Source organism: Erpetoichthys calabaricus, chromosome 10 (genome assembly GCF_900747795.2).
Source record: "Erpetoichthys calabaricus chromosome 10, fErpCal1.3, whole genome shotgun sequence".
NCBI lineage: Eukaryota > Metazoa > Chordata > Cladistia > Polypteriformes > Polypteridae > Erpetoichthys > Erpetoichthys calabaricus.
This window is the reverse complement of record NC_041403.2, coordinates 60,967,960-60,982,789: the sequence shown is the minus strand read 5'-3', so window position 1 is coordinate 60,982,789 and position 14,830 is coordinate 60,967,960. Positions and strand designations below refer to the sequence as shown.

At 38.3% G+C, this 14,830-nt stretch overlaps 1 protein-coding gene across 2 annotated transcripts in view; it reads right to left on the bottom strand.

Annotated features, from left to right (window-relative positions):
• pappa2 (pappalysin 2) overlaps positions 1-14,132 on the bottom strand; it is a 240,043-nt gene extending 225,911 nt beyond the window's left edge. For both annotated transcript variants that reach the window (XM_028810464.2, XM_051933196.1), the window contains exon 1: positions 12,143-14,132. In XM_028810464.2, coding sequence (XP_028666297.1) covers positions 12,143-13,034 — 892 coding nt within the window. In that variant the 5' untranslated portion in view covers positions 13,035-14,132. The remainder of the gene's footprint in view (positions 1-12,142) is intronic.
• Positions 14,133-14,830: the final 698 nt, after the last annotated feature.

Below are 14,830 nucleotides of genomic sequence, written 5' to 3'. Positions count from 1 at the left end.
TGATTAACAGGGTTTATGCAACTGATCATTATTTATTATATGTGTTAGTTGTGCATTTATATTTTGTGCAAACAAATGTAAACCACCATTTCTCAGGTTACTGTATAAGTTTAGTAAATAACCAATCCTTTAAACTTGCAAAATAGTTTTAAAAGTGAGTGTTAAATATTGTTTATGTCTTCAAAAATGTATGTTTTTTTATTTTATATTACCTAACATTCTGTATAAAAAGGCTCTGGTCTGGTCAAACCCAAGTTGATCCACCTTCTGTGTGTTTTGTAAAGTTCTGCCTCTGATGAAACTTGTTTCCTGTTTATGTTTTCTAACAATCATCCAATGGCATGTCAGGTTGAACACAGTCACAAAATTTTAGCTTTGCTGATGTGCTTATTTGTTTGCAATATGATACCAGCTATCATAATTAATTTAATGTGGTTTGCTTGAAACAGAAAATAAAAATAAAATGTACCAAAATCTTTAATTTCTGGTATCTATCAGGTTAATACATGGTAATTAGTATAGACAGGCATTCTGGGCTATAGGAAATACAACTTTGTTACAAAGTTTTAAAGCAGATTCAGCAATGGACAAGAAGCCAGTGTAGTTTAGTAAGTTTGTTGAGATTGTTGAACTTAGTCTGAGTCATGATTTTGGCAGCCTCGTTTTTCCATTCATTTCCTGAACCTGCTTACTCAAGTTCAGAATTCATAGGCAAGCTGTAGTAGTAAAGTGTAAATACCTTACAGGATGTACATGGGTAGTCTAGAGTTGTGAATTACCATTAACTACACATTTTTGGAATGGGGAGGTAAGCCAGAGTAGTTAGGTCTGAACTCAGTCATCTGGAGCAATAAGGTAGTCCCACTATCCACAACTCTACCATGCAGTGCTAATAGTATTTTGAACATGTTAAAATCTTTAAATTCTTCATGCAGGAAGACCATTGAAACTGAATTAAACCTACTGAAGGACTGACAAATTAATATTTAGCCTTTCTGAGGTAAAGAGATTTGCACCAAGGATATAACACAGAGTTCTGACTTCATCTAAATTTCAGTTAAATTTGAGTAATTATATATAAAAGCATAATAATGCCTGAAAGAATCAAAGCCATTTTTTAAAAATTAAACAAAATAATTTACCCAGCAACCTCACAGTGTTTACACACATTTCAATACAGAAAAACCACAACCTATAAATCCTAAAGGTTGTCTGTCTGTCTGTCACTCAAAAATTTGTGTACCACTGGGCCTTAAACCTTGACCTTAATCTTGAGAGCTTATGACGTGATATGCATAACACACCCCAACAACTGGAGGTGCAGGCTAACTCAACCATGTTATTGGACTTCAGGTCCTTCTTTTGCTAAGCAGGGCACAGCCATGCACCCTCGCTGACAGGAAAAGAACAGCGGCACCGGTACACGGCATTGCTGACAATAAAAGAACAACGTCAGACTCTGTTTTATAGTGAGGCACATTACACAGGCTGACTGGCTGTTTTCATCGTAAACTATTGGGGATCGGGTCCTGCACACAGCAAGTGGCAGTGTGGCCAGAAAATAACAGTGGCATGAGCATATGATATGTTTGTTTAGGAAACACTGAATGACAGTGAAGGACATTGCACAAGCTGACTTATTAGCATGTTAAAGGTGGAAGTAGAGTGTTTCCTTGTAAATTTTATATGTTTTAAACGATTAAAGAAAGTAAATGGCTGCAGATGCATTATGTATCACTTGGCATTACATATCACTTGTAAATAACTAATTTGAAAATGTATGCAAGACTGATCATTATATGCCTGCTCCAAATTTTCATACACATTTGCCATTATTTTCACTGATGGTACAAACACCATTCTCAACAAATCTGTTTCCAGCCCTTTCTTGGAAGAACTTTTCTTAGCAAATGGTTAAAGATTATCATGTCAGTTTCCAAGGTTTATGATGCACTGTTATGATATTTAAACTTTCAACATCATGTTTTTCAAACATGCCTAAGCAACAATATAGGCATTATGATCAAACGTTAAACAAGTGGTTTTGCTCTTCATTGGCAACTGTTAATTAATGGTCAGCTAGTAGCATGTTACACTCAACAGGATCTGTTTAAGGTCTAAGCAGCAATCTGTGAAGTCATACTTAAACATACCACAAGAAAAGGGCAATCCCATGTGGATTTCTCAGTAAACACGAACTAAGGATCACACAGCTCTCTGATGTAGTGTTCATCATTTCATTCAGTTTTGACCTGCTGTGCAGGCTTTGTTTATTTCACACAACTGATCATACAATACAGTTTTTATTATTAAAACAGTATGCAATACTGTTATATGCTCCCTTTTTAAGATACATTACATAGTTAGAAATGGAACACACAGTAGTTTTATATATCTGCAACTACTATATCCCTCAGAATAGATATAATCACTTAAATCATAAGAGCATAAGTTTCATGGATACGACTTTATTACAAACAAAATGTTTTAAATTGTATTCTCAAAGCAAAGATCCTTCCATCTTCCTAGTCTTCACCCACATATTCAGAGGAGGGTTGCAAGCCAGCTGCAGGCTATCCCAGCATTCATTGTGTGCAAAGCAGGGGCAACACCTAGACAGAGCATCAGTCCATTGCAGAGAGGATACAAGCCCACTAACACTAATTTAGCAATACCAGGTCAGATAACCTGCTTGTCTTTGGACTGTTGGAGAAAACCGCAGCACCCTTACAAAACCCACATGATGAACATGGAAATTCCACACAAGGAACAGCCAGAATGAGAACCCCCATCTCCTAACTACGAGACAGCAGCTCCATCACCGTGCAGTCAACAAAGTACATGTGGGGATGAAAACCGGAGCCACATTAACCTGATGCTTGCTTTCATAAGTGTCTAACTCCTTACCTTTTATGGATACATATTTCAAAGCTATACCTTAAATACGAACTCACGGAAATACCAAGCAGACAGAAGAACAATAATATTTAATTAAAAAAGAAAGTTCATTAATAGTAGAAAGGTATTGCCTGTGGAAAAAAACTAGACTGGTTTCCTGCATTGAATGTAATGTCAATGCAATAGACCCTTAACTGGTATACATTGGTTCAAAAAATCCATTTTGAACCCAGGTCCTTGAGGCTGTGAAGCAACATTCATTATTTCTACACCACTCTGCCACCTCATAGTCAAAATATAAACACTTTAATAGTTGTTGCAATATAAAATAAACTGTACAACAAAAGATAAGCAGACATATGCAGAATATGCTGGCAACTTTATTCCAGACTGCTCTGCCTCCCTACTCTCATATAAAGAGCATTTTTGGAAAGTTACTACCCTTGCTTGCAGACTACAAAACTTTTATCTTTCAAACTATTCTCCAAGCAAAACAGACTAACAGAGCTCAAGGGAAAGCAATTCTTTAAGTATCAGGTTTATGTGAAAAAGAATTAGATTTTCTAGGAGTGTGTGTTTTATATTGCCTAATTTCTCATGAATTGTTACTGAAAAGCACTATTGAGATCATCAGCATGTTGATTCCATCTGAATCATTTCCACAGATGATAACAAAAACATTCATCCATTTCTTCATTTACTGAAATACCTGATCAATTCAAGGTTGTGGGCATTCAGGGCCAAATCCAGGAGCACTCAGCACAACACAGAAACCAATTCTGGTCCGTCACAAGGCACATTCATGCACATCCCCACACTCATTCATTAATAAAGCACACACACATCTTTAGATGTGGGAGGAAAACTGGAGTTTACAAATAAAAAGCTCCTAAAAACAGAGGGGAACATGTGTAGATTCTACATAGACAGAGCCAGTACAGCAAACCTGATACTGTTCAATATTTAATTATACAGTAGTTTCCAACAAAATACATAAAACAAACACTGAATAGCAGTCAGCATTAGCATTTCAAATAAAATGTATTTCATTTATCCATCCATCAATCCATCCATCATCAAACCCAACTTATATGATTCAAGATTGCAGGGAACAGAGCCTAACTGTGCAGAATCATGCACAAGGCAGAGACCATCCCAGGATGGGGTGCCAGTCCATTCCAGTGCACACTCACGCATCTGCCCATATTCATTCATGCAAAGCTAATGTATAACTGTCAATAAATGTGACTTTTCTGAGATGGAGGAGAAAATCCATGGAGAATCCACAAACTCCAAACAGACACTGAACAAACGTGGACCTGAATTTAGACTCTGGAGTTATGGGAGCAGCACAGTGCTTCCTCTTTATTTTATAAAGTGCCATTTATAATGAATACTAACTCAGCCTTGGGTATCATGACAACACAGTGATTGGGAAAAGTACAATACCGCTCTGAACCACTAGCATTAAATCCCATCCCGACCGCTGTTTGTTTTGCGTGTTGCTCTTGTGCCTGTGAGAGAGCTTTTCACTAGTTATTCCATTTTCTTTCCACATCCAAAACACAAGAAGGTTAGACTGTCATGGCAACTCCACATTTGCCCAATGTCGGTGTGTGTGAACCCTTTAATAGACAGGCCTCCTGTCAATGGCTGCTTCTTGCCTTACACCTGATGCTACTAGGATAGGCTCCTTGGCTGTAAATGGATGGGTAAATGGAGTAACTGAATCTTAAGTGTGCAGATGTTGCTAATTAAATACATGCTGTAGGTTTGTATATTGTTGAATGCACTGATTTTGTGTTCTCCTCCCTGTACTTATCACAGCAGTGGCTTCAGTTTCTTAAAGAAATCATTGGGATAGCAAAGACAATTCAAACAAGAGGGAACAGAAGAAAAAAAACAATATATGGATCTATTGGTGACCAGGGAATACCTCCTTATAAAACGTATTATTCTTAAAAATAATAAATTATATCACTTTAGTCAGCTTGATCACCTGTCAGTAAAATTTCTGTAGGCACCATTACACTCCTTCTGTATCTCATTTCATATATTTGTGGTATTCAAAGCCTTCTCCATCCATCTTTACTGGGCTTTTTCTTCCTAATTATCAGATGGGAGTGATCAGCATTTTATTTTATCAGAAGGTAATTCTGATTTTCTAGCTTGCTTTTCCTTTGCAAGGAACTTCAAAAGCTTTTTGTCAATAATATAACTTAGAATACAAAGGAGTCCTCTACGTGTTTTAATCTGTCTACATTTCTCACCGAAGTTGTTTTGTTTGCGAGACTCAGTACTTTTTTTTGTTTCTCATGATTTTAAGTGTTTCGGAATGTGCAGATGCAGACTCAAATCAGGATTCAAATTTTTTAGCCCATTTCTTTATTCATTAGGCTAAGCTGCATGCTTTAGTACAACCAAGGTGTTTAATTTAACAACTTACACACTTTTGTATTCAGTAGGCGGTGGAAATAATTAACAGAAACATTATTAAAATGTCAACAGGAGAGAAAAAAAAAACTAATGGCAGGAATGTGTATCTAATTAAGAAAATGGCTGGAGCAAAAGCCATTAGAAATGGAGCTCCTCAGGGACCAGGACTGTGAATCCTTGAACTTGCAAATTAAGCTAAATTTATAATATTTTTTTCTCATTTTGATAGTATACAGGTAATTCTATTTAATTGATGCCCACTTTAGTGTTTTACATGTTCTAAGGCCAAATACCTGCTGGGTTTCTCTGTGTTTTGGGTTTATTATGAGATGTGCCTTTATGTTGTTCACCATTCTTATGTAATTCAGTTTTACAATCTTGTTCTCCTTAATGTGTCTGACATCTCTATGTATCCATCCAGTCCTTCTAATTCATGGTATTGTTTGATTGGTGAATAACATTTTTCTTTTGTTATGTTATGTTTCTTCTGTTATTTCTTACGTTCCTTTTTTTTTTTTTTTGTTTAACTGGGAGTATTTGATGTAATTACAGTAGTTTGTTAGACACTGCATAAAAATGGCTTATTTAGGAGTAGAATATAATCAATCTGAAAAATGAACTTTCTTTATCATTTTTTGAATCTGAGATACATTATTTTAAATGTGAAGGGTTCACACATACGTAAAAGCTAATGATCCCCGTTTGTGCATTAGTAGGCAATTAAATTACACAATTAGTTTCCAAAGGTTTTTGATCAAAATCACATAAAAAGAAGGAATCGGATTTAATAACTGAAATTTATTATGTTTCTGATAGTATTCTGTAGCAGTAGATGATTTGCACTTAATGTCCGTGAGCACATCTGCATACACTAAGTTTTTAAGAATATAATTGCTAGGTGTCTTCCTTTATGGTATCAATTATAACAGAGCTAAGTGCCTTTTGCCACATAATACTGTAAGAAAATGGATCAACTCCTGCCACCCTGAAGCTTGATTGCCATAAATGTACGGACAACAAAAATATGTAACAAATGGGAATAAATTAGGGCAGCAGTTTCTACGGCCTCTACACAGTGTTTGGACCCAAGTTATGGGGTCCCTCCTTGAGAAGTTTGTATGTTCTCCCCATGGGTTTACACAGTTACTCTGATTTAATCAGTCAAAGCTATACAAACAGAAAATCTGTAGGGACCGCGTCTGGTGATACACGCCAACACAAAGCAAACTTGTACTGGATAAAACACATACAGAAAAATCTATTGGGAGGGATTGATGGATGAATAGATGTAATATTAATAATTCTGGAGCTTTCTTTAGATTGTTCATATTTCATTTCTTTATTGCATTTGGAAGTAAATCTGTCATATATGCAGAATCCTCAAAGGCAACAATGTATGCCAAAACCCATGGAAACTGGTCAGCTTGCTCACCCAATATTTGATATTGGTAACTCTTTATTTTTCCAGCCACTCTACTACCCTAAGCAAGCAAAAGTGGGTTTTGCAAATAGGACTGCCAGATATTTGGGTTAAGGAGTTTAGGCATCTCTTTTAGTTATACTTGAGCCATGGTATTGTTAGCTATATCTGTAATGAATTTAGCTCCGAAAACGTCCACATCTACAAATGTTTTATCAATAAGTATGATGTGCAGATTCAAGTGTTTGAATTTTCATGTGTACTTTGCCCATATGACAGGCACAAAACAACTTTTATTCTAATGTATTTGCTGTCAGAAAATTTTGCTCTTGCAATTTTGCACCTTTTTCAACTGTGATTTATAATCTGCCATTTATTCCTTTACTGGCAGCCATGGCATGGAAACTTAAGTTGTTTTACTCACTGTAGTTTAAGCATCCTTGACATTTGTTTAACATATCATAATTATGGCTCAAGTATGTCTGCTGTCTTTTACTCTATCATATTAATTAATCAGAACCTAATCCATGCTTTTAAATGAAGTGTTGTCTTGTTGCAGTTTCTCTTTAATGATACTCAGTCCTATCTCACTGATAGGCAAGAGTTTGTTAGTCTTGGCAACAGCAGGTCCAGCACAGCGCCAGTCATACAAGGAGTTCCACAGGGCTCTGTCCTCTGCTTTTCTGTATTTATATGCCTTTCCTTGGCCATATTATTCGTAGCTTTGGACTGGGTTATCATTTTTAAGCAGATGATACTCAAATCTATTTCAATGTTAAAAGTGGAACTTCATCAGAGCTTTCTCAGCTCACAACTTGCCTCAGTGAAATTAAAACCTGGATGGAGAAGAACTCTTTAAATTTAAATTGCAACAAAACTGAACTCCTGCAAATTGGGACTAAAGTGCAACTTAATAAAATGAGCTCCTTCCCAGTCTTGGCGGTGATCTCATCAGACCTGCCTCTCTACTGCAAAGAATCTTGGTGTCATTTTTGATTCCTCCCTTTCTTATTCTGCTCACATAAATCACATTAAGAAACTTTCTTACTTTCACCTCTGTAACATATCCTGTGTTCGCTCCTTTCTCTCCTTCTCTAATGCTGAGAAACTTGTCCATGCTTTTATCACATCCCGCATTGATTATTGTAATTCCCTACCAGCAGGTGCCCCTTCTAATCTTATATCACAGCTCCAGCTTATTCAAAACTCAGCTGCAAGAGTCCTTACATGGACCAGCAGCAGCGAGCACATCACACCCATCCTGCTTCGCCTTCACTGGCTCCCTGTGTCTTACAGAATTGAATTTAAAATTCTACTAATAACCTACAAAGCCTTAAACGACCTTGCACCAAACAACATCAGTGACCTTCTCCATTACTATGTGCCTGTCCACCCACTAAGGTCCTCTGAGTCTGGCAATCTTGTTGTACCCCACACTAATCTACACTCCATGGGTGACAGGGCCTTCAGCTGTATAGCGCCCAGACTCTGGAATGACCTACCGAAATTAATTAGATCAGCTGACTCCACGAATTCTTTTAAAAAACAACTCAAAACTCATCTGTTCAGGAAGGCTTTTAGCTCTACCTGACTTTTTTACCTCCCTCTCAGTTTACTTCTCTGTCAAGATGCTCGTGTAACCTGTGTGTGTGTGCTAGACCAGGGGTAGGCAACGTCGGTCCTGGAGTGCCACAGTATGTGCAGGTTTTTGTTCCAACCCAGTTCCTTAACGAGAACTCAATTATTGCTGATGAAGCACATATTGCTTAAGTGACATTTTAATGCTTCATTTTAGTGGTCTCGCTTGTTAAGGTTCTCCAACCTTAATTGCTTATTTCAATCTTAAACTGCTGCATTCAGTGTTTTAATTGCTCCTTATTAGCAATAAGATGTAAAAGACAAAGCAGCCAGCAGTTCTCCAGCTAGCTTTTTTCCAATTACATCTGTGTGTGTTCATCATGCACGGTTTGATTTAATAAAACACTTAATAGAAAAATGTGACAGACTGAAAATGATCTGTTTTAGGCTTCAAATCATTTGGATGATATCCTTGGAAAGGAAAAAAATCTACGATATAAAAGCCTTACATTGCACAGACTAACAAGCCATAAAATTAAATAAGGTCTGAGATTGGCAATGATTGGTTTCTAATTAAGCAATTGGGTTGAATGAAAATCTGTAGCCACTGCGGCTCACCAGGACCGACATTGCCTACCCCTGTTTTACATCTTATTGCTAATAAGGAGCAATTAAAACACTGAATGCAGCAGTTTAAGATTGAAATAAGCAATTAAGGTTGGAGAACCTTAACAAGCGAGACCACTAAAATGAAGCATTAAAATGTCACTTAAGCAATATGTGCTTCATCAGCAATAATTGAGTTCTCGTTAAGGAACTGGGTTGGAACAAAAACCTGCACATACTGTGGCACTCCAGGACCGACGTTGCCTACCGCTGTGCTAGACCATCAATTATGTTGTCTGTTAGGCTTTTTCTCTGAATTTACTATCTTACTCTTCTTTATTTATTTATCTGGTTTAGTACAATATTATATACTGTATACCCTGCCATTCTCTCTTAAACTCTGTGAAGTGCCTTGAGCATGGGAAAGGCGCTATATAAATAAAAATGTATTATTATTATTATTTATTATTATACTCACTTCTTCACTTAGTCTGTGAAATAATAATTATTATTTCAGTAAGGTTAGGGATTGTATTTGAATTTACAGCACAGAAGGCAGCATTTTAGCACTTTTTAATACAGGCCAACACATTTGTCTAAATATTTCTTTACATTGACTGGTGCACTGACTGACACTGCTGCCTCTTGGGTCAAGCATTCTGTGTTTGAATTTTATCTCTTGTTGTTGTCCATGTGGTGTCTGCCTGCATTTTTTCCCAGGAACTCAGGTTTCCACTCACACCCTCAAATGACATTAGGTTGGTTGGTTAATCCAAATTGGCCTATTGTGACTCTGTGTGTGTGTGTGTTGTGTGTGCCTTACGATGAACTGCAATCTTGTTCAGGGTTGGTTTCTTCCTTTCACCCAGTGCTTGCACCCACAACCCTACATTGGATTACACAAGTTTGTCTATTATATTCTTTCTATACATTTAAACAAAGATGTAAGCAACTCAACTCAGAAGTGTCTTTAGCAATATAGGCCTAGGAATTGCTTCATTTTCTCACAGTAAAACTGTATGAAACTCTATTTTACAATGCAGAGCATTATTTCTAAACATTTACAGCAGGTACAAAGAAGATAAATGGGCGGCACGGTGGCGCAGTGGGTAGCGCTGCTGCCTCGCAGTTGGGAGATCTGGGGACCTGGGTTCGATTCCCGGGTCCTCCCTGCGTGGAGTTTGCATGTTCTCCCCGTGTCTGCGTGGGTTTCCTCCGGGCGCTCCGGTTTCCTCCCACATTCCAAAGACATGTAGGTTAGGTGGATTGGCGATTCTAAATTGGCCCTAGTGTGTGCTTGGTGTGTGGGTGTGTTTGTGTGTGTCCTGCGGTGGGTTGGCACCCTGCCCAGGATTGTTTCCTGCCTTGTGCCCTGTGTTGGCTGGGATTGGCTCCAGCAGACCCCCGTGACCCTGTGTTCGGATTCAGCGGGTTGGAAAATGGATGGATGGATGGATTTACAGCAGGGGTGGCCAACTCCGATCCTGGAGAGCTGCAGTGGCTGCAGATTTTGTTCCAACCCAGTTGCTTAATTAGAAGGCAATCCTCACCAATAACACATCTTATTTAATTTCACGTCAGTTCATTTTGAAATCATAGAAGTTTTTTTTTTTCCTTTCTAATGATGCATGTATCATCCAAGTGATTTGAACCCTAAAATGGACGAGTAATTTTCAGTTCTTTGCTTTCTCTTCAGTTTTCTGCTGAATACTTTATTAAACAAAATAATGAATACACACGGGTATAATTGGAGACATGCTAGATGTAAAACTGCTGGTTCCTTTGTCATTTACAACGTATTGCTAATAAGGAGCAGTTAAAACAATTACTACAGCTTTTTAAGACTAAAATAAACAAAATCTTAACAATTGAGACAACTAAAATGAACCAGAAAAATGTCACTTGAGGAATAAGTGCTTCATCAGCAATGAATGATTTCTCATGAAGCAATTCGGTTGGAACAAAAACGTGAAGCCACTGCTACCCTCAAGGACCGAAGTTACTCAGCACTGATTTAAACGGTCTGTGTCTTAAATAGCACATAAATTAAATTAAGTTATTTAGTAGCAAAAACTACCCACTAATTAAGAAAATAGAAAGAAAATCTGTAGCCATTGTAGCTCTCCAGCATCAGAGCTGGCCACCCCTGTTCTACAAGGATATTTACAAAATTTTATACCATATCAAAACAGTTTTCTGTAGCTTTAATTATAAACCTCCCCCACCCCAATTGATTACTATTTCCCCATTTAATTTTCCCCTTGCCACACTGGTCAGTACTGATTCAAACTTCTCCTGTTTAAAGGAATCAAAAGAAGCCCTAAGGATTTAAATGTTAGTAGGTACAGCCATCAGTGAGCACAATGAAATGCACTTATAATTGCCTAACTGAGGGCACCTTGGTGACACAGGGTTTAGGACAGCATCCTTGCAGATAGGAGACCATTATTGAAGCCTAGCCTGATCATTTTCTGTGTGGGTTTTGAATGTTCTCTCTGTGTTAGTATGGCTTTTTTTTCTCTTCTTCTGCATTTTTTTCTCACATATTATATTAGTTCATAACTTTGAGATGGCTCAGTTCTCTCACTCTCTCTCGCTCTCTCTGTGTATTTGCCCTGTCATGGACTAGTCAAGGGTGTGTATGTTTTGCTGTGGACATCAGCAAGATGAGCAGGTTAAAATGGACTAAAGGATAATATAATGCAATTAGTTTCATTCAAATAGTAAAATATAATTAGTTTCACACAGTGTGGTATAGTGGTTAAGGCTTTGGACTTCAAACCCAGAGGTTGTGGCTTCAAATCTTGCCACTAGCACTTTATGACCATGAGTAAGTCACTTCGGCTACCTGTGCTCCAATTGGAAAAGCAAAAGGCACATAACCAAGTGTATCTCAAATGATGCAAGTCGGCAAGGATAAAGGCATCATTTTGTCTTTAGAAAATCATCCAATACTTTTGACTACATCAGGATACCATAAAAATAAATAAAAATCATAATAGTGACTTTCCTTTTTTTACATTCATTAAGCACCTCAAAATGTATTGGGATAGAGGGACATATTAACTACAAGCATTATAATATCTACTATAGCTATAATGTACGATGACATATATAATAGCCTTTTCAATGTACATAAGCTGATGGTACTTTTTCTTCTTGTTCACACACACACATACACACAAACACGGACTCGGTAATCACCTGCTATGATTGCTGGGTTATTCTGACCTCCCTCTGGCTTCACCCACAGCTCCAGACTGAACTCCAGACGGGGCAACTCCAGTGCAGCTTTAGGATGGACCGTCAGTTGCTCTTTTTTACCGGTGAAGTACATTGTTTTCATCGTTTGAGGTGATTCGACGTTTGTTTCTATTTCCCACATGTCACCGCTGGGATCTAACGCCACTTGATGTTCTTCAGAATAATCGTCAGATTCTCCATTATAATCGGTGCTTTTGGGCTTGGTCAGCCTCTGGTGATTCAACCGTACTTTCTCCTCTTCATTTTCTGTTGCACGTTCTTCCACTGATCGCCTAGACTTATGGCTACGATATGTCCTTGAGTTTGCGCCGTGCCTTTTCCTTAACTTGAACGTCGAGGTCGATGTAGGCTTTGCCGTCAAAACTTTTCTCGATTTGTTATTTACAGCAGCTGGAAGGGAACGTCTCTTTCGCGCGTATCTTTCAAATCCTTTTGATGGTGCCCAATTGCTTTTAGTCACGTTTGTTTGAGAGTTTCTGGTGTGATATGTACTTCCCACACCAGTTTCGAATGATTTTTTAAGTTCGTAGAAGCTGTTATTTTCGATTTGGTACCATCTTAGATCTGAAAGAAAAGCTCGGTGATAATAAAATCTTGCTGTCCCGTCCTGTATTCTCGGGAAAGCCCCAAGGGGGTGGTGTTGAGGCGCATGCCGCCGCCGTCGGACCCCGCTGTACTGCCAGCATTTCTCACCGGTCAGAGAGGCTCGCTTCTGCTCCGCTCTCCACGTTAGTGTCCTCTTATATCTTCGAATGGGGTCTGAATGAACTGGATATAGCAGCCAGGTATTTACAATCACCAGGACAATGGCAAGTAGTCTAAAAGTCAGCATTTTCCAAGATGTGAATATCTATTCAATTTTTTGGTGAATATTTGCAACCGTTCACAGGTAGCCCAGAATTATAGCAGCAACATTCAGTTTAACTAAGTGTAGACACACTTTATTTACTACATTTTTAATGTTCTGTCATTTTTTATTAACCACTTGTCTCAAGCGCGTTGTGTATTTATCGTGATCTCCCTGCGCTCGCAGTGCCTGCCATTACCTACAAGTTAACGGAACCGAGCAGGGGTGGGAGATGAATACAGCTAGAAGAAATTAATAAGTACAGGCGACTTGTGGTACTGGCAAAGACAGCATCCAGCCCAACTCCCTGGTTTCACTTAGCCAAAGCTGTCCGGTCATCGTTCTGACTGGCATGCAGAGTCGCTCGGTTTACATACCTGAGTTTCATCAGAGCACAAATTAACAGAAGAAAGGGTGCGCGAACGTATCGAAATAAATACTAATAAACACAATCTTAATAACGGGTTTTCATTGTTATAACGAAAACGAACTTCTCCTTGCCAATTTCCTCGAGCAGATCTATATTTTACCAAGCTTTCTCTCCTAAGGATGAGGAGAACACAGTCAAAATATGTATTTATTTGTATTCAGTGTAAAGGAAAAAAAAAGTAATTTCCCGCAGAAGTTAGTTCTTCCTTGCTTCTTTTCACTATGTTAAAAGCAGTGCATTAACCAGCTCAGAAAGTCCCATCCATAAAGTGTTTAACGTACTCTTGTTATTATCAGTACAACACTAGTCCCACATTGACCAAAAAAAATTAAAAAGAACAGTCAAACCGAACAAGCATCTGCTGAAAGCGAGAATAACTTCAACTGGTGCCTTCTGTTTCTCGAGAGAGCATCACATCACATCACCTCCTCCTGCTTCGCGCTCCTCAGAGGAAACCTGCTGATGTTCAGCTTCTCTGAGATGTAAACAGCTTCTCCTCCTTTGAGCCGGCAAAAGCAATCAATAAGACATCCAGGTCCTCCTCGCCCTCCCCCTTTTGGCTAAGCGGATCAATCAAAAGGCTACTTCTTAGGTGCGCCTTTATGGTTAAATCAATCAGCACGTCTCCTGTCCTGCGTGCGGCTAGGGGTGTGCTTATTTAAATATCTATACGTATGCACATCAAGGTCCCCAGATTGTTGTGGTTACATTACAACTCTTATAAAGATGAAACCAAAAAAAAAAATCACTTCATCGGGGGTGGGGGAAGAAAGAGAAAAAAGGTCCCTAATTTAAAGTTCAACACCCCCTCCTCCCTTTGCCACACAGTGACACACACACGCACACACACACACACACACACACACGAGTAAAAAGTTCATTCAAGGATTCAATTGCTCTCTGCCATTCGCGCTTTTCAGTGCCCTTCAAGTTCTATTGAGCTCTAACAGCTTCTGCGCCAAAGCAGGTAAATGGAAAAGCATTACTAGATTAATTAAACCAAACGTCACATTTTGGGGTCGTTTAAACCTGCAGCAATTATGTTACGTACTTATCATCAAAGTATTGTATGATTAAATTTATTAATTATAACAGACATCCACTTTGATAAGCATAATAAATTTAACCGAAACTGATAACATCAATACAAAAAAAAATTACAGTAAACTGCCAAACATGCGGCTATAGATAGTGAAAAAAGAAAAAGAAAACTCTCCACTTGTTTCCAAATCAGACTCTTCCCTAGCCCGCCCCCTTTTTAGAGATCCAAGAACATTGCGCCGTTTTGCTCTTTTTTTCCTCCCTCTCTCCTTCTTCATACGTTGACATCACCGATCCAGCCTCTATTCTT